At 45.3% G+C, this 18301-nt stretch overlaps 1 protein-coding gene across 24 annotated transcripts in view; it reads left to right on the forward strand.

Moving 5' to 3' along the window:
- Positions 1-12120: 12120 nt before the first annotated feature.
- RBFOX1 (RNA binding fox-1 homolog 1) overlaps positions 12121-18301 on the forward strand; it is a 1225669-nt gene continuing 1219488 nt past the window's right edge. For 21 of the 24 annotated variants that reach the window (XM_078381447.1, XM_078381445.1, XM_078381443.1 and 18 more), the window contains exon 1: positions 12121-12652. In XM_078381447.1, coding sequence (XP_078237573.1) covers positions 12371-12652 — 282 coding nt within the window. In that variant the 5' untranslated portion in view covers positions 12121-12370. The remainder of the gene's footprint in view (positions 12653-18301) is intronic. The other 3 variants (XM_078381446.1, XM_078381455.1, XM_072982854.2) reach the window with 2 other exon arrangements.

The following is an 18301-nucleotide window of genomic DNA, read 5'->3' on the forward strand; positions in this document are numbered from 1 at the left end:
TTGGTTCGGTCATGGGACTGGAAAGGACCTTATTTGTCCAATCCAGTTTAATCCAGGAAGGCCTAGATCAGCTAAACAATCAGCACTACAGGCTTTTCAGCCTCTGCTTGTAGATTTCGAGCAAGGGAGGATCCAAAAATCATGAAAGCAAATTTCTTGTTAGGTTGAAATGTTTCGCTTTTACAGACTGGGATGGTCTGTAAAAGCTTGCCCCACTGCTTGGCTGAGCTATCCTGGAAGACCAGGAAGATCCAGAGCATCCTTCACAAAGGTTTTGTCCTGCAGGAATGTGACACCCCGCCCAGAAACCAAGGAATGGAACAAGTTGTCATTAAAAGTCTGTTGTCCATTGCAGGAAAAACAGATAAGGCCTCTCTCCACCAATTTTCAAAATCCCACAGCTGGCATGGATGCTCCCCTGGGAGTCACAAAGCAAAACAGAAAAGTCAGTTTTCCAACTTCAGGAAAAAGCAACCGGAGGTCTACTGAATTGGCCAAGGGACAGCTTGCGATTCAAGTCTGGATCACTTTGTGACATCGCTGTCGGTCTTTGGTCTGCGGTTTCCTGTTGCACGCCAAAATGGAAGGCCATAGGCAGGACTCTGCTGCAGGCGCGCTGTGCGAATCAGAACAGAGAACTTGTTCGGTCTGTGCCAGTTCCTGGACAGATCTGCAAAGCTGTAGCTTCCAGTCGGTGTGCCGAATTTGGGAGGAGCAGGAGAGCAAAAGGAGGATCACAGGGAAGGAACATTGCTCCTGCAATTCCCGAATCAGCAAGTCACAGGGAGGCAGAAAATGGAAACAAAAGAGGCATTGCTCGAAATAAGAACGTAAGCACTTTCGAAAGAGCTTGAGCAGCAGAACAGTGTGGTGCTGAGGCATCGCTTCAGTGGAGCCCTTTCCCCCCTCCCTCTCTCCTCTTCCCTTTTTTGCCAGCCTTTATTGTGGCCCTGTTTGTTTACTGCTTATGAAAAGCAATTTATAATTGTCATGGACTCATTGATTTAGGAACACCTGTGGTTTGAGGGCACATTGTGGCTGCGGAATGCGACGGAACTAATTTAAAACAAAACACACACCATCTTGTCGTTGCTGGGCTGGGAGAATCCAGCACAGCGTACACCCGTAGATGGCAAGCCTCCACCCAAAGTTTGGTCTGCCATGATAGGTAGATTCAGAACAGACAATTGGAAAGAAAAGGGGCTGCCCCACTCCTGCCATGCAGGAAACTGTGGGGAGATCTATTGTTTTCCCAGTCTGTGTCCCTGGGAAACCTGTCCCATCTCTTTGTAATCTGTGATTAGAAAAGAAGAAATCATGTGGGGGGAAAAGGGTGTGTCTATATTTTTGCAATGGCCTTGATCCAACTTGGTGTCTTCAATAGTGTTAGGATTTTGAAATCTCTAAAGATGGGCGTTTACCCATTTTTAGGGGCTGCCTTGCTTTCAAAAGTCCAATGATGGACTGGTCTTAGCACTTATCCCTGGGAAGGCCCCCCGTGAAAGACACTGGAACGGAAGAAGTGAGACCTTGGTGCCTATAACAGCATAAAGCCAACACATGCTAATACATTTGTACAAACGGGCTGGTATCCCAAAGCAACTCATTTGTACAAATACTTTCCTTCCATTTTTGACATTTTCTCCAGGTCGGCTCCGAGGCTTCCTTTGACGTGGGCTGAGATGCAGAAGGTTGCATTTTTAACAGATTATTCAGCTTAGTTTGAGTACTCCCCCATAAGGCCATAAAATCCATGGGCTACTATTAAATAGTATGTAACATGTAGCTTAGCCCTTGGGTATTGATCTTAGGAGAGCATGTATCCTCAGCCACCTTCTGCTAGGTACCAACTAGATAAAAGCCCCAAGGTAGACATGGAGAAATTGGTTATGTTTACTTTCCCTGCATTTGGGAATTTTAGCAAATCCTTCCAAAAAGCTACCAAAAATAATTTTTTTTACCCATCTATAGTGGACAGTGATAGCCATTCACAGCTTGAAGAAGACACAGTTGTAGCTTCCTGTCAAATATATATATGTGAAAAGAACATCGAAACTCTTGAGGGAAAAACCAGTGCAGAAAATTAGTGCTAACACAGTTGAAAGTGCAGGGATTCAGATTTTTAGGAATTAAGTACTCAAAGCCTGAGCTGGGGGGGATTAATCTGTCAGGTTTGGTGTCTCTTACTTTCATTTTCTTCTCCCTCTCTGTGTCTTTTCCTCTCAGACGGGAAGAAATCTGAGAATAATGGGGGAAAGACTCTTTAAAAAAACGGAGAGTTTTCTAGTCGCGTAGGTGGTTGACGCACACAATGCGTTAGGCACCAGGGTGTGGAACCAGAGATTGTGAGCTCGATTCCCCGCTGTTCCTCATGGGAAGCAGAGACAGCCTGTGTGGCTTTGAGCAAACTGCAGACCATCCCAGGACAGTCCCCAGAAGAAGGGCATGGTCAACCACTTCTGAGTATTCTCTACCTAGAAACCCCTCAAAAAGGTCCCCCTAAGCCCGAATTGACTTGACAGCAAATGATTATCATTCCTAATTGGTTCAACCCTAACAGATCTGAAGTTTCCCTGCCTTTCTTGATAATGTTTTTTTTTTTATGCCATTGAGGAATTTCTGCATGGTTCTCTCCCATTTTTATCTGCATAACGGCTTTGTCAAATATGAGGAACGGCGATCATCTCCTTACAAAAGTCTTCTGGCCCGATGGTTGGCTTGAGTCTCAACGAGACACTGTGTTTATGGGCACCGCCAGCTTCTCCTGCTCAATGATGAGAAAGTGTGACATTTTGGGGACAGGCCATGATGCTAGGCTTCTGAAGGAAAACACGCGGGCCTGATTCCATGCGAATAACACGCGCGTTTTGAAGTGGGCTTTGTTTCTATCCTCTTTCCCTTAAGTCTGCACGGTGCTTTGGAAAATTAGATTTATTCAACCCTTCCATTTGAGAAGCTGAGGTTCTTTAGCCTCACATCCCATCAGGCAGCCCAGCAAGCCTGGTGTAATATGACAATTACCTGGCACCGGAGTCTCGTGGATGGAGAGATGGTACCCTAACCAAAAACAACTGAAATGCATGCCTGTGTTAGAAAAGGTGGAAGATGAGGTCAATTAATGATGTAGAAAGCAGGCCGGTTGGATAGCTCAGTGAGGTAGGTTTCTGGCTGAGTTCGATTCCCCAGTGTGCCTCCTGGGAGAAGAGCCAGCCTGGCTAGCCTTGGGCCAGCTGCACCCCAGAGGAAGGGAAGGGGAAAACCACCTCTGAGTATTCTCTACCTAGAAAACTCTGGGTCAGCATAAATCAGAATTTCAGTGGTGCACCACTAATAATATTGGGCCCATTTCCTGAAATGTGGTATGGCAGCGGGATGGTGGTAACATACCGGAATTGGAACGAAAGGGAAATCCATACTCTTCCATCCACACTAGGGTGTTTAACATTTGATAGCGGTGGACAAGGCTGACCCATGAACCAAACAACTTCCACTGCCTTTTCCCGGCAGCCCAACGTGCCACCTTTTCGGCCACCGTCTTCAGAATCTTGGTGTGTCTTTCAGCGCTACCCGATTCTGTTCCTAGTGCACCACTTGAAGCTTCAGTCTCCCTTGCATTGCGAATTTCCCCCGCCTTTATTTTTTTTGCAAGGCAGTGTGGGTGTTTGGTTGGCCACTGAGGACGCAGAAAGCTGGGCTTGGACAGTGTTTCTGTCTGATCCATCATGGTCCTTCTAAGTTTCTTTGGGGAATTCTGATGAGTGCCAATTTAATCAGATTCTAACAAGCATTGACTTTTAGAGTGCGATGGGCTTCATGCTTTTCAATTACTGGGAAGGACTTTAATTACCTGATCCACTCGATGGGTGATCAGGTGTATAACAGAATGCCTTTAATGATTTCACTGGACTGTGTCATATCCCCACTGGAAGAAACTGCTTTGGAGAATGACCTGAAGCATTGGCTTTGTAAGTCAAGATCACAGGAGAGCGGCCTTTGTCATGGTATCCTTGGATGCATAAGGAGGACTTAGGGTGGGGTGGGGTGGGGGTTTTTCAGTCCCACACTTTTAAGTGCTAAGTGCTCAAAGGGAGGGACTAAACGGATGAATCTTCATTTTCAGTTTTCCTCCCACCTCCTTAGATTCTTCCTATTTCAAGTTGGGGAAAAAATCATGAATTTTGGAAAATTTTGATAGAGAGCAAACTACAAGAGAATGTTTAATCATCCTTGCCCATGGGTGTAACACCGTCTAAACTATCCCTCTGCATTTCAGTGAGATTTTTTTTTGTTAGTGAATATATTAAATATTTAACTTGTTGCCTTGGGCATTCAAGAAGATATGAGGGTTATACATTCTGGTTATCAAACACACTCATCAGGTAGAAAATATGTGGCCTTTCACACGTGTGAAAGTGGTGACTTCAGTCGTCCTTTACTGTTGGCCATGCTTGACTTGAGTTGATGGGAGTGGCAACCCAATAACACCAGACATGCCATTCACTTCCTCATCACAGAAGGACACAAATAGGTTGTCTGTTTCTGTTACTAGTCCTACAAGAAGGAGCCAGAAGGCTTGTGTTTAGTTTGGGATTGAATGTTTACTTTCCCAAGTAGCTGGGTTCCTTCTGAAAACCACAGTCCACAATCCTGTTAGAAGAAACCTTGTAGGAATGAGGAAATGCACCAGAGGTCCTCCTCTTTGTTAGTGTGTGAGTTCTGTGATTGGTCACCTAGTTGGCCAGGTGGCCAGTTTTCTAAGCCATGTCTGACCAGTCCTGTGATGGACACGTACAAAAAATAGGGGAACACTCACACCCTCTGTGCTGTTGTGTTTTTTTTTTTTTTGCACAAATCCCATTTCCTTAATAGCTGAGTACCTTTTCAGAATGGACATGTACAAACGCTGTACCCATTTCATTCTGATCTACAAGTGATCAAGGAAAAACACATGCCAGTAAAAGACTTGCATCTAATGGGGCGCTTTTACTAAAAACCAACTGGTGTTGCTTTGAAATTCCTTCCTCGTCCCTTTAATCTGTCAATCTGCCAGGGGCACTGGGCTTTCCATCTCTACTCTAAGCAGGACAAATAAGCCAGTGTTCTTTCAATCGGTTCCGTTTCAGAGAGAACACGGGGCTGATTTGTTCAAAGCAAGGCCGGTTCGCCAGTGCAAAGAAAAGCATGTGTTAAAGGCTTGTAAGTCCACTCCTTGGCCAAAACAAAGCAGCCCGATGGAGCCAGTAATTAACTGATGAATGGCTACCCATTATGTAGCTTGAAGGCCAAAAGCAAGGAAGGAAAGAGCAGAATATGTTTTGGTTTCAAAAGCCACTCATTCAAGTGCCTCTTTTGCCCTATTTACAGTAGGATGAATTGGTTCCGGGTTTTACTCTGAACATTGGAAAAGCTGCTCAAGGGCTAATAGTTACTAGTTGTGTGCTGTCAACTCAATTTGGACTTATGCTGACCCTATCCAGGGTTTTCCAGGTAGAGAGTACTCAGAAGTGGTTTCCCATTCCCTTCTTTGGGGGGTGCCCTGGGACTGTACAGCTTGCCCAGGGCCACCCAGGCTGGCTCTTCTGGCATGGCATACTGGGGAATTGGATTCCCACCCTCTGGCTCAGCAGCCAGATACCAAAATCACTGAGCTATCAATTCAGTTCAAAAATGGTTGACCATTTCCTCCTTCTGGGATTACCCTGAGACTGTGCAGATGGTTCAAGGCCACACAGGCTGGCTCTTCTCCTGGGAGACACAATGAGGAATCAAACTCCCAACCTCTGGCTCCTCGGCCCAATACGTAAACCCTTAAAACAAACCTGATGCCTAAATTGATTTCAGTACCCTGGACAGTTCCTTCCTAGAAATGAGGCAAATAGCATGGAGCAAAGGGTTCTCCCTTGTAAACGACTCCTTCCCAACCAGAATCATAGAATTATCAACTACAGTAGTGCCTCACTAGACAGTTACCCCGCATGACAGTTTTTTCGCTAGACATTGACTTTTTGCGATCACTATAGCGATTCGCAAAACAGTGATTCCTATGGGGGAATTTCGCTGGACAATGTTTGGTCCCTGCTTCACAAACTGATTTTCGCTAGATGACGATTTGCTTTTTGCTAGACAATGATTTCGCTAGACAACGATTTCAGTGGAACGGATTATCATCGTCTAGCGAGGCACCACTGTAATGGAGTGGGAAGTGACTTATAAGACATCTGAGTCCAAACCTGTGCTCAAGGCAGGAGTCGAAATCAAGACAGATGTGATCTGAATCCAGGAAATCCAGTTCAAACCAGCCAGCGATTGCCTGCTTATTTCTCTCCTCTACTCAGTTTTCCTGGTTTACTCCCTGGCCATATGTCCGCCGTTTTCCTCTGTGTCTAACCCACCTCCGAATAACATACTGGCTCTTCCACATCTTCGGTTCCATTCATCATTAGATTTCATGCTAGGAACCAACTTCAAAGCGGGTGTCAGCAGCATCTGCTTGCGCATGGAAATCAACTTATCGGTATGGCGAAGGAACTTGTCTGAAAGAATCCTTTGCTGAGGTTTTTGCTTGGTTTGTTTGTGACTGCCACTGCAGAGAAAGAGAGAAAAGCCGAATAGACAGGCATTGGCTGAGATTCCAGAGCCATTAAATGGAACTTCAGTGTCATTAAAAATGTAACTTTGGTAAGGCTGTATTGCACCCCCTCTTAGTAGCTTGGGTCTATTTTCTTGGCTGATTAGATCATTCAGTAATTATTGTTTCATCATGTTCTTGATATTCCTGCCCTAAGTATGGTGTAATCATGGACGAGGACTCTGAAGAACAGGGTTCAAATCCCCCGCTGAGCCATGGAAACTCGCTAGGAAAGTGGGACTGGTAAAACTACTCCTCAAATATCACACTTACCTTGAAAGCCCTATTAGGTCACTAGAAGTTGGTTCCAACTTGCCAGTTGAGAACGCACACTTGAGTTGCAATTGTAATGCAACTTTGTTATACTTTTTCTAATTGGGAAAAGGGCAACGAATGACTTGTACAGTCCCAGCAACAATAATGAGAAAAGGCAGCCTGGATGCCAAGAAATAATGAACAATGCAAGAGGTTCCTGATAAAAAAAAGCATCCTTCCAAATTCTAACTGTATTGCACAGTAATTGCCGTGCTATATTGGATATATTGCTGCATAGTACTGATAATTTCTGGGGGGTATATATAATAACAGAAATACAAGCTTTCTCTCACATTGTTCAACCATTCTCAATGCGGTTTAATAGAAAATAAATTCTTTCTGAATAAAGTTGCAAAGGACGATATGGTTTTAGAGGATATTCCCAAGGGGGAGGGAGAGGACTCTTGTGTTTGCCTTACTTGTGTGATAGGCAAAGATTCTTTGTGACTGTCCTGTGTTTGTAGTAGTAGAGATGGGCATGAACTGCTAGTTAGGCAGTTTGCGCCAGTTCGTTTCTCCGCCAAACTTCTGTTCGGTGGTCCCCAGCCGTGCCTCCCCTGACAGATGCCCACTCAGAGGCAACACCTGGAGGAGGCAGCGCAGGGAAGACAGGGCACTGCCTCCAAGTGGGCACCCACCAGAGGAGGAATTGCCAAATATCTGTTAGCCCGAATAATGAACTCGCACGAACTCTTGAACTGGGGATTCGTGCCCATTTCTAGTTAGTAGAATCATTTTAGTGGAAAGCTCACAATGCTGCTAACCAATGAAGATACAGGTCCTTTCCTGTCAGAAGGTACATATGGCCTGTGCAATGATGTTCTGCTCACTTTGTTGTTGTTGTTGTTTAGTCGTTAAGTCGTGTCCGACTCTTCGTGACCCCATGAACCAGAGCACGCCAGGCCCTCCTGTCTTCCACTGCCTCCCGGAGTTGGGTCAAATTAATGTTGGTCACTTCGATGACACTCTCCATCCATCTCATCCTCTGTCATCCCCTTCTCCTCTTGCCTTCACACTTTTCCAACATCAGGGTCTTTTCCAGGGAGTCTTCTCTTCTCATGAGGTGGCCAAAGAATTGGAGCCTCAGCTTCAGGATCTGTCCTTCCAGTGAGCGTTCAGGGTTGATTTCCTTCAGAATGGATAGGTTTGTTCTCCTTGCAGTCCAGGGGACTCTCAAGAGCCTCATCCAGCACCACAATTCAAAAGCATCAATTCTTCGGTGGTCAGCTTTCTTTCTGCTCACTAGAAAAGGGCTTATAGACATATATTAAAAAACACAGTATGTGAACAACTTGTATGCACATACAAACTTCAGCCACAGTATCAAAGCAGAAGAACAGACAGGTGTTGCTGGGTTCTCTCCAAATTCTCCCCCAAAATTGTGCTTCTGAGTTTCAGTGACAGGCCAAGGGTTCCCCTTGAAACATGCAGGAAATGTTCATCTGAAAATTGTACAGGGGTTATCAGTGAAATTTAACAGAAAACCAAGGGAATTTGTTTAAAAGGAGGATTTCCCTGTCTGGTCTGGTTCCTTCCCAGTTTGTCACTAGAGTTTAGCAGTGGTTGGGTGACTGTCTTTGTAGCCTCGTGACTCAAGCTACCCATCTGTTTCCTAGATCGCCTAAGATCTGCCAGAAGTAGAGATGGGCATGAATCAAAAGAATTGTGATTTCTTTTGATTCATGATTTGTCAAGGTCAATGAATCATGAATTATAAATTTACCTTTTTTTTTTTTTTTTTTACCCAGGGAAGTTCCCTCCAGCCACCTAGACACACCAACATGGCAGGTAAGCTTCTACTGACTCTCCTCTACAGTCCCTCCAAGAGTAATGAAGACTGGGTTTCAGACATGCAAGTTATGCACCCACAAAGCGGGTCCCCCATAGGAACGTGCCCTTTAGCAGCTCCTTTGGGGAAACCCAGTCTTCACCAGACTTGGGGTCATTCTAGAGGGCAATCAAAGGAAGCTTCCCTGTGATTTTGGAGTCTCTAGGTGCTTTGGGGGCTGTTTTATAGCCAAATCAAAAATTGCTAAAAAATGCATTGATTCATTTTCGCTGGGACATTGATTTCCTATGAATACGAATGAACAAATTAGCTATTTTTTGGATGAATGTGGTGATCTGTTTTTTAATTCATGCCCCTCTTTAGCCAGAATGACTTTTCCGCAAGTCTGGATTTCGGTTGGTGCAACCTCAACAAACTCTATAGAAACACATATAGGTTCGGAGGTGTGAGATGATGACTTCCATACGGGGTCTTCAGTGTACTCTGGCTGACTTCCCCACATAGAGGACATGGACCATAAAACAATCTTATAAGAGCTAATGAAATATTTACTGGCTTTTAAGAAGTAATTAGAACAACCCAACGGAGAACTTGCATGCGGAAAGGGATGTCAGTAAAATGAAAACCCAAAATAGGTTTTCCGTTTATGGGAACTCGCATGGATAATTGGTCCCCACCTTAGGGCAATCAGTTTCCAAAGAATTAGGTTTATTCACTGACTACTTTGTTTCTCAGGGTTATGGGCTGTCTGGGTGTTTGCTGATTGCTCCTGGTGGTTGCTGTTGGCTTTCTCAGTTACACCTTTTCTAGAAAATTCGCAGTCATCCTTCCAACATTGAAAATTATTTCTCTGGCTAGTCACTGGATCTAGGACTGCTGCTAAAGGCACAAGAGCAAGAGAGGATGGTCAGTTGGCAATCCTAGGTTTGCAAAGCTGGGGGCAAGAGAAGATTATGGACAGCATGGAGTGCAGGGTTGAATCCCTGGGAGTTTTTGGTGAGCAGGGATGATGAGATAAGCCATTACCCCACTGCTAGCTTCCCCTCTTCCAGCTTCAGGTTTTCCTGTTTGAAACTGAATTGCAGCCCATACTGCATGAGAAAAGAATTAGATTTCCCAAGAAACAGCAGATGGTTGGGAACCAGCTCTGTTGCAACACCATTTTGCCTGGGCAATTAAGACCCATTAGCATTATAAAAGACCAACTCCCAGGACAGATAAAAACAGCTAGAAGTGGTTTGTTGAGATGGCCTAGAATGATACCAGAAGTGGTAGATTTCTTACTTTGCCTGAGGTTTGGATTCCATATCCTTTGGGAACCCTTTTGACTCTACTGTTGTCTGATTCTGCAAACTCATTTCTGCCTCTCTCTCTCTTTGGGCTTCCCTGGGTGGTGTGGTTACAAAAAACTATTTCCATGTTTCACAATTTACCATTCAGTGTGAACATGGCGCTTTCAGAGTACTTCCTGAAAGCCTGTCCAACAGAAATGTCAGCCTTGGGCATGCTGCTGGACTGCAGTTCCCATCTGCCTTGGACCACATAGCCCATGTGGCAGGACTCCAAGACAGGTACTCCAAAAACCTTCTGAAGAGCAGCAGTACCTACGGCTGTGTCCTGCAGGACTGAGAACCCTGCCCTTGAACCAACCTCAGCAGGGCCCCAAATAAAGCTGTGATTATGCGTCACAAAAGTATTTCTGCTCCAAACCAGGATTTGACCCTTTTCATAGAATCGTAGCATCATGGCGTTGGGAAGGGGCCTCGAAGGAGCCCAACCTCCTGCTCAAGGCAGGAATCCAAACCCAAGCAGATGTCAGGATCTGGCCCACACCGTTCTGGTAGCTGCAGGATTGGGGCCCACCTGACCCAGGAATGACCTGGTGTTTGCAGGCTCAGGTGTGGCCTGTGTAGCAGCTGCTGGGCCAATCACGAGGTGCACCTGGAAACCTGGAAGGAAGGCCTGTTGAAGGAGTGGATCTCCCTCCCAGGGCTTGCTTCAGCCACAAAGGTCTTTGGGTGTGTTGTGCTTATTCCTCCTGAACTCCAGGGTCCCTGCGTTCCAGTATTCCTACACCTCTGCATCTTGTCTGCAGTGTTCCTGCACCTCTTCCTGTTCCAGCCTCGGCTCTTGCCTCTGCTGGCTTCTTGCATCTCGGTGCCTTGTTCTGACTCCATTTTCCCAGCCCGTTCATCTTGCCTCCGCTTGGCCACGACCAACTGCGCAGTGAGTGCCTCTGGACTTGATACCTTGCGTGGCGGATGGGGTCCCGGTGCCCTTGCCCCTGGTGAGGGGCTGCCTGGGATTTCTTGGACTGTGGCAGCCGACGCTGGCAGGTGGGTTGTCCCATTTTCTCTTGGAGCACTCACCACCGTCTGAGGCCATCGGTTCTGTTTTCGTACTGCTCTAACAGTCAATTCCTCCTTGGCGGATCGTTATTATGTTATCCTTATAATATTGGCCTACCGTGCAGGGCTGTTGTGAAAACGATTGGGAATTGTGTCTGTGAAATGGGCTTAATGCATGCTAAAGATTTACTCTTCAACATCGTCACGTTCTGAGGAACTGCTTTAAAAGTCAGTGTGCAGTATGCAACCCAGTAGCCACACCGGCTTGGGGATTCTGAGAATGGTAGTCCAACAGGCCCATGTTGGTCCTTCCATTCTTTCACCTCACTCTCTTCATTTGGTGAAAATCCACCAACCCCTTGTGCATTTTTTTTAACCCCCTGCGAAGCAACCGGGGCCCTTTCCAGCTTGTGTTACTGCAAGCCAAAGATTGGGAGGGAGAAGCCATTGTGCTCCTCGAACCCAAAGAGGCCAGGAAGAGTAGCTTGCTTTAAAAGCACTGTTGTCATTGTGTGCTGTCAATTCACCCTCAATTTATGGCAATCCTGTGAATGAGCCATCTCCAAAATGGCCTGTCCTCCATAGCCCTGTTCAGTTCCACCAAACTTCAAGCCCGTGGCTTCTGTTAGGGAGTCAATTCATCTCCCATTTGGCCTTCTTTTCCTGTTACCTTCAACCTTTCCCAGCATTATTCTCTTTCCCAGAGAATCCTGCCTTCTCATGATGTCCCCAAAGAAGGACACCCCTCGGCTTTTGACCTCCAGAGATAAGTTCGGGCTTGGCTTGACCTAGGACCCACTTGTTCATCTTTTTGACAGTCCACCACATCCGCAAAGCACTCCATTCGAAACGAATCCATTGGAAAGCATGGGAGCAAAGAAAAGCAGAGCTTAGTCCCTATGGAAGCAGGGCCAGCCCATCTTTAAAAGAGAGGGTTTCCTTGAAGTCGTCGTTGGCCAGGAAAACTGATCAGCATGTAAAGTGTGCATGTGTTTGCGAGAGAGAGGGAGAGAAGTTCACGACCACCCATGTGCTAAAAGTGCTGCGGATGGAGTAGCTCCAGCTAGCAGCAGAGGGAGCTCAAGAAATGGAAGTGACACCCACAAGCTTCACAAATCCACTGAAACACTAGCTAAATTTTTCAAACAAGGCTGAGCAAATCGGGGAGAGAGGGAAAGGGAGAGCTCCTAGGAACTCCGTCTCATCACCCCCATCTTCCCTTGCCTCAAAGGACATCAATAGACTGGCTTTCACAAGAGCCTGTTTATTGGGGGCAGGGCGGGGAGGGGAATGTCTCATCCGTCCAGCAGCGTGGAAGAGGCAGCGAAACGGAGAGCTCGAGATGGCAAGATGAGGCGACAGGAAGGGGATGATCCCCAGCCGGAGGAGAAGAGGCTGAAGCTGGGGAATGAAGGAGGAAGCTCTGGAAAGGAAGAAGCAAGAGGAGGAGGAGGAGGAGGAGGAGGAGGAAGAGAAGGAGGAGAAGAAGGAGAAGAAGAAGGAGAGAGCAAGAGAATGCCATGCTTGAGTTGTGAAGAGTCTGGGACCCAGACGGAGGAAGAAGGCCCAACTGTAAGTAGAACTATTCCCACTCTCTTTCCTATGTATGGATGTGTGCATGGGAGGTGGGTGATCTGCCTCTCAAAGTTGATGCATTTTTGCAGCAGTGGGAATTTTGGGGGGGACTCTCTTTCCCAGGGTGATGGGAATGGAAGTTCCCCCACCCCCAAAAGTTACATATCCAATGTGATGGATATCCCTGTGTGCTGCCATGACTTCTAGAGTGCCGAAGAATCTTACTGTCCATCCATGACTCCTGCCTTACCTGTTGACCTTTGTCCGTAAGAGTTTTTGTGAGCAGGTCTCCTTGGAAACATGCGGTAAAGCTCCGTGAAGGCGCATTTGTTTTTCTCCTTCTGTTTCTTGGGAAATAAGGTCTCTGTCAGTCTTTCATGGTCTACCGCAGTTGTAACTGCCCGTCTGTTTGGGCTGTTCGTTTGTCCTGGGATTTGGAACGAACGGGAGACTCTTGAGTAGAGCAGAATGCTTGGGTAGGAAAACTCTGGTGGGACCGATGGGGGAGTCTTTCAAAGGAAAAGACACACGCTTTCCGGTTGGGGCAAAGGAAGAAGGACTCGTCTTGCTTTTCCTGGTCTCCTCATCCTTGGACCATCTGAGCTTCTTGCCATCATTGTGTTGGAGCTTTGATTCACCTTACGTGCTTGGCAGGGAGTGTTGTGGAAGTGGCTGGAAAAAGAGAATGCAGCCACCCCCCCCCAAAAAAAAGAGAAAGATAGAGAAGAGAGGAAATGGATTGTGATGTAAATACCCTTAAGTCTTAAATATCCATTTAAGTTTTTTCATGCTTCTGCTCGTGTTGGCCATTTCTGTCTGTCTAGGGGAGAACTCGGTGGCTGACCTGACCTGGGAATCGGAGTTACTTAAGTTAACTCACTGGCTAAGTTCATGAAGTTCTTGTATTTCCAAAGAAAGTTCTCCCTCCTCCTCCTCCTCTCTCTCTCTCTCTTTCTCTCTCTCTCTCTCTCTGTGCACCCAACGCTTCTGAGCTGTTCTTCCTTACCGAGTAAGGACTCTGTGACTGATACACGCATTGGAGTGGTTTACAGACTGTTTAATTTGAACGGCAGAGCGAGTGGATTTGCTGGATTCCTCCTGCTGGGGGATGATTTCTCTGAAAGCAGCCATTTACCTGGATGACAGCCCGCAATTAGTATTTAACACATCACTTTCGGTGTACAATGGTGGCAAGTAGCAGCCTTGACACCTGCCCGGCTTCTCCCTCGTGCTGCCTAGAGTTTGGTGCTTCTCCTGTGCCCCGTTTCAAAGCTTTGCAGGGCTCGGTGTCTGGCAGAGGCTGTTCTAGCACGGTGTAACTGAACAGGTTTTTGTTGTTGACACAGCCGAGGAATTAAAGGAAGCTGACTGAATCTGTCAAATGATGGGTGACTTAGTGAGATTGGTAAGTCGCTAACGAAGACAAAGCCTTGTAGAAAAGAAAGCTTGGAAAGCTAAAGAGGACTCCTGCCTGTTCTGTTCTTCCATGACATTTTCCTTGACTCGATTCCTGAACTGTAGGACATTTGCATGGGTTATATTCCACAAGGATGGTGGTGGAAATATTTTTTCTGATGACGGCTGCATTTCCTTGGCAATAATCTCTCAGGGAACAACATGCTGGTGGTTTGTGGAATAAGAGGCTTACTTAGTTACTTGAGCAGCATCACTCTGTGATCTTTGTGCCCCAGGACTGAAAAACAAGCCAACACCTTGTGAGGGTGGGTAGGGACTGATTCTGATTTCGCAAGGGTGATAAGCTTGCTTTTAGCCTAGACTTTGTGGGAGGCATCCAGTATTCTGCACTTCATCCCCAAACAGATTTCAGCACCTTGGATAGATCCTTTAGAGCTCTGGGTAAAAAACACAGAGTGGATCCACTGCCCTCTGTTACACGGCTGGGACCATCCACTTTCACTGCCTTGCAATGAATGAGACGTGAGTTATAGCCTAATGGGTACGTAGTTGTTGAGATTAGCAGTAGAGATGGGCATGAACCACCAGTTCAGTGGCTCTTGACAGTTCGTCCTTTGAACAAACAGGTGTTTGCCACTTCTGAGCCCTGCCTCCTCCAGCAGTCGCCCACTCAGGGGCAGTGCCTGGAGGAGGCGGGGCAGGGAAGCCATTGTGCTGCCTCTGAGTGGGTGCCCGCCAGAGGAGGCAGGGCTGGGAACCACCAAACACCTGCTTGTTGGAAGGTTTGTGCCCATCTCTAATTAGCAGTAAGACTAGGATTATGGTTGTGATTATGGTCAGAGTTTAGGCTCAGGAACAAGGTTTAACCCACACATCTTTTATTTCATGAATCCACCAGGAGTCCAGTGACTAATGGAACCAGTGGCAACCAGCATTAATCTCTTCTGCTTCAACAAAAAATAAAGCTAAAATTAATTTAAAAAAAATAATGTCATCTCTACGTAAAAACGTACCTTAGTGACAAAGGCAGTAGATTTTCTAGGACTTTCTCCATATCCCCCGCTACATTATTGTTGTTGCTTGCAAATCAGAACAAGATACATGACAAGGGGCTGCAAATTGGGGACATGGTCTACAAGTGTTGTGGAATACACAAACAACAGGCCCAGGTCTTTGTGGGTTTATGTAATGAAAAGTGGCTCATGGGGACTCCAATATTTGTTTCTTGTTTATGTATGGTGTGCAAGGATTAAAGAAATGTCCTTTCTGTCCTGATCAGCAGCACGGATTTGCAGGTCTCTCCTAACCTGTATCTTGCCACAAGGCTGCCAAAAAAGGAAGGAAATTTGGTTTTCCTTTAGTGCTCACATGGAAGCCAAAACACAACAGTATTTGTGTGTTGACATTGTGGGCAAAAGTGGTGCATCTTTCGAGGGCAGGCAGTCTGAATAGAAATGTTTGCTCTTGTTTAAGTTGAACCACACAAGTAGGGTCACTGTACCTCCCTTTGAACCCTTTATAAAGGCCTTTCTCTGTTTGAAGGATTCTGCTCTTTGATTGATTGTCTAGTCCCCGTATAGTTTAGCGATAAAACACTCAAAGAAAAGAAGGCAAGGCTTTGAAGTTGCCAATCAGTGATTCACTCCGGAGTAGCAGGCATCATATAAATCCTGTTATCTGTTCAGATATTTTAGGATGCCCTTACATGTGTCTCTGTAGTGGGATAAACCAGAAATGTTATTGGGGGAAAGCATGGCCTGTTCAATAGCAGCGCCAAGATCCTGAAAAAAGTATTTGTTTTGATTTCAGAGTTTCTGTCTCAAAAGGGATTCAATTTAGAAAGCTGATCCCTGCAAGTGGGGTGCCCTATTGATCAACCTCAAGAGAGCTGGAAGGTTGGGTCAGCCTTGAGCCATCTCCTTGATCCCATTGGGATTGAACTCACGTGGTGAGCAGAGTCTTGGCTGCAGTACTGCAGTTTAATCACTGTGCTGTGTGGCTTCCTATGGCAATTCATTTAGGGCAGAGGTTCCAAACCTTGGGACCCCAAATGTTCTTGGACTAAAACTCCCAGAAGCCTTCACCATCAGCTGTGCTGGCCAGGATTTATGGGAGTTGTAATGCAACATCATCTAGGGACCCAAGGTTGGGAACCACTTGTTTAAGGGGAACCTGAACTAGATCTTACAAGTAACTCGCTACAAAGCAGCATAGTTCTCAATTAGTGGCTACTTTCTGGTAACAAGTAATATAACAAGTAATTATAATGTCGTCTTGTCTTGTCTGGAGCCAGTCCCCCAAGACCAGACAGAGGAGGAAGCTCATGATGTTTGCTTTGCTTTGCTTTGTGTTCAGGAAAGGACCAGATCCGTGGACTGGGGGAAATACCATCCATTCAATGGTCTGTCTCTTTTTAAAAAGTTAGAGAGCTTCGGATGAGGTTAATGGCTTCAGTGGTCCCGGCAATCAATTGTAACCCTGTAGAAAGATTCTGTAATAGTGGGTAATGATTTCTATTAAAAAGCACATTAAAAAATTATAGCTTTTATTGGACTGGTTGTAAAAGAAATTCCAGACTGTATAAATACTTTAAAAAAAGGGTTTATGCTTTCTGAGACTCGACAACTTTTCTAGGTTGTTCTGAGTCCATGCCTCGGATTGTACAATGGCTTTCCTTGGTTCATATGTGCAAAATGCCGCAGGGACCACTGGGTGCAGTATTGGCGAGTTGACCAATTCACATCGAGCATGGCAGAATTCAATAGCATTCCCACAATGTGTGGTGGGGAGGGGGAGTATGGAAAGCATATAAGGAAAGTTGAAATGAAGAAGGAGTATTTACTCATTCATTCATTCATTCATTCATTCATTCATTCATTCATTCATTCTGTTTGTATACCACCCCAATGCATTTCTTTGGATGGTTTACATTTGGGCAGAAACATAACAAAGATAAGTCAAGTTAAAAACAATATAAGCAACGTGCTAAAAAGGGCACCAAGAGGCAAAGTGGGGAGTGAAAGTTGGCCATCCTCCTCCTCAATTGTTATCATCATCAGCAACAACAACTCTTTACGAGCAAAAGATTTCGGAGTGGCTTAGGGCCAGTCTGCGCATTTGTAAAAAGCAATCTTTGTCCATCTCTGTAAATGACTAAATTTTAACTGCTATATCATTACATGGACTATTAAAAATCTGAGGCACTAGATGGGGAGTTCCCATCTTTGTAAGCAATCAGCCTTTCCTTTTGTCCCTATTCTTTCTGTTTGCTTGGCCTCAGGAAAGAAAAGGTGCTAGATATGTTTTGTGCAAATGCTGGTAAACTCAAAGTTTAGAAAAACAGTTTGGTTTCTTGTTCTCTGGAGGTCAGAGTTCTGAACCGTCTGAAGAATCTTTGAGAAGCTGGTTTGTGGTGTTGGCTGAGAAGTGAGAGGTTAGTCTGGGTTTGTTTTTCATTTTTTCTACCACATCTCCAAGATAAATTTGACTTTCTTTTAGTTTGGGTCAAGAAATTCATTCCCGGTGTGTGAAAGCTGAGCCACATATGTACACATTACCCATCACGTTTGAGGAAATTAGTAATAAGAAGGACTGTGTCAGAAGTCAAAGTTGATTTCCTGCCAATTCAGACTTGTGTGGAGTCCAAACATTTTCTTTACCTCTTCTGGTTTAGTGTTAAAAATATCAAGAAATGGGCTTTCTCCAGTTCCCTTGGGAATCCTGCTCCACAGCTTAATCATTCTAGCTGTCCTATTTTACATTTTTTTTGCAGTGTCATTTATTTTAAAGATGAGGTACTGCTGCTGAACATGGAGTCTGAAATACACGGTGGAGGTATTTAAATTTGAGGAGGAGAAGGAAAAAAGCAGCAGAGCTGATGTGGCTTCAACCTTCTCTTTCCTTAAGTGGAAAAGGTGTCCATTTTCAATAAGAGCTCCTTGATCAATGGGAAGAGGGAAGGTTTATTTCAGGACCATGGTCAGAGCCCAGGGATTGATTGATTGATTGATTGATTGATTGATTGATTGATTGATTGATAAGATGCCTTTATCAAATAGGCTCCAAGGTGGCTTACCATATTAACAGAAACAAAGTTACGAACCAGATAATCAATTACTACAATATCAAAAAAGCATTAAACAAATATATTAAAATTCATAAGTATAACAATATTAAACACACAAGTAAAACACAGAAGAGAACGCTCTCTTTTTTTTTAAAAAAAGTTCC

Source organism: Pogona vitticeps, chromosome 13 (genome assembly GCF_051106095.1).
Source record: "Pogona vitticeps strain Pit_001003342236 chromosome 13, PviZW2.1, whole genome shotgun sequence".
In the NCBI taxonomy this organism is placed as follows: domain Eukaryota; kingdom Metazoa; phylum Chordata; class Lepidosauria; order Squamata; family Agamidae; genus Pogona; species Pogona vitticeps.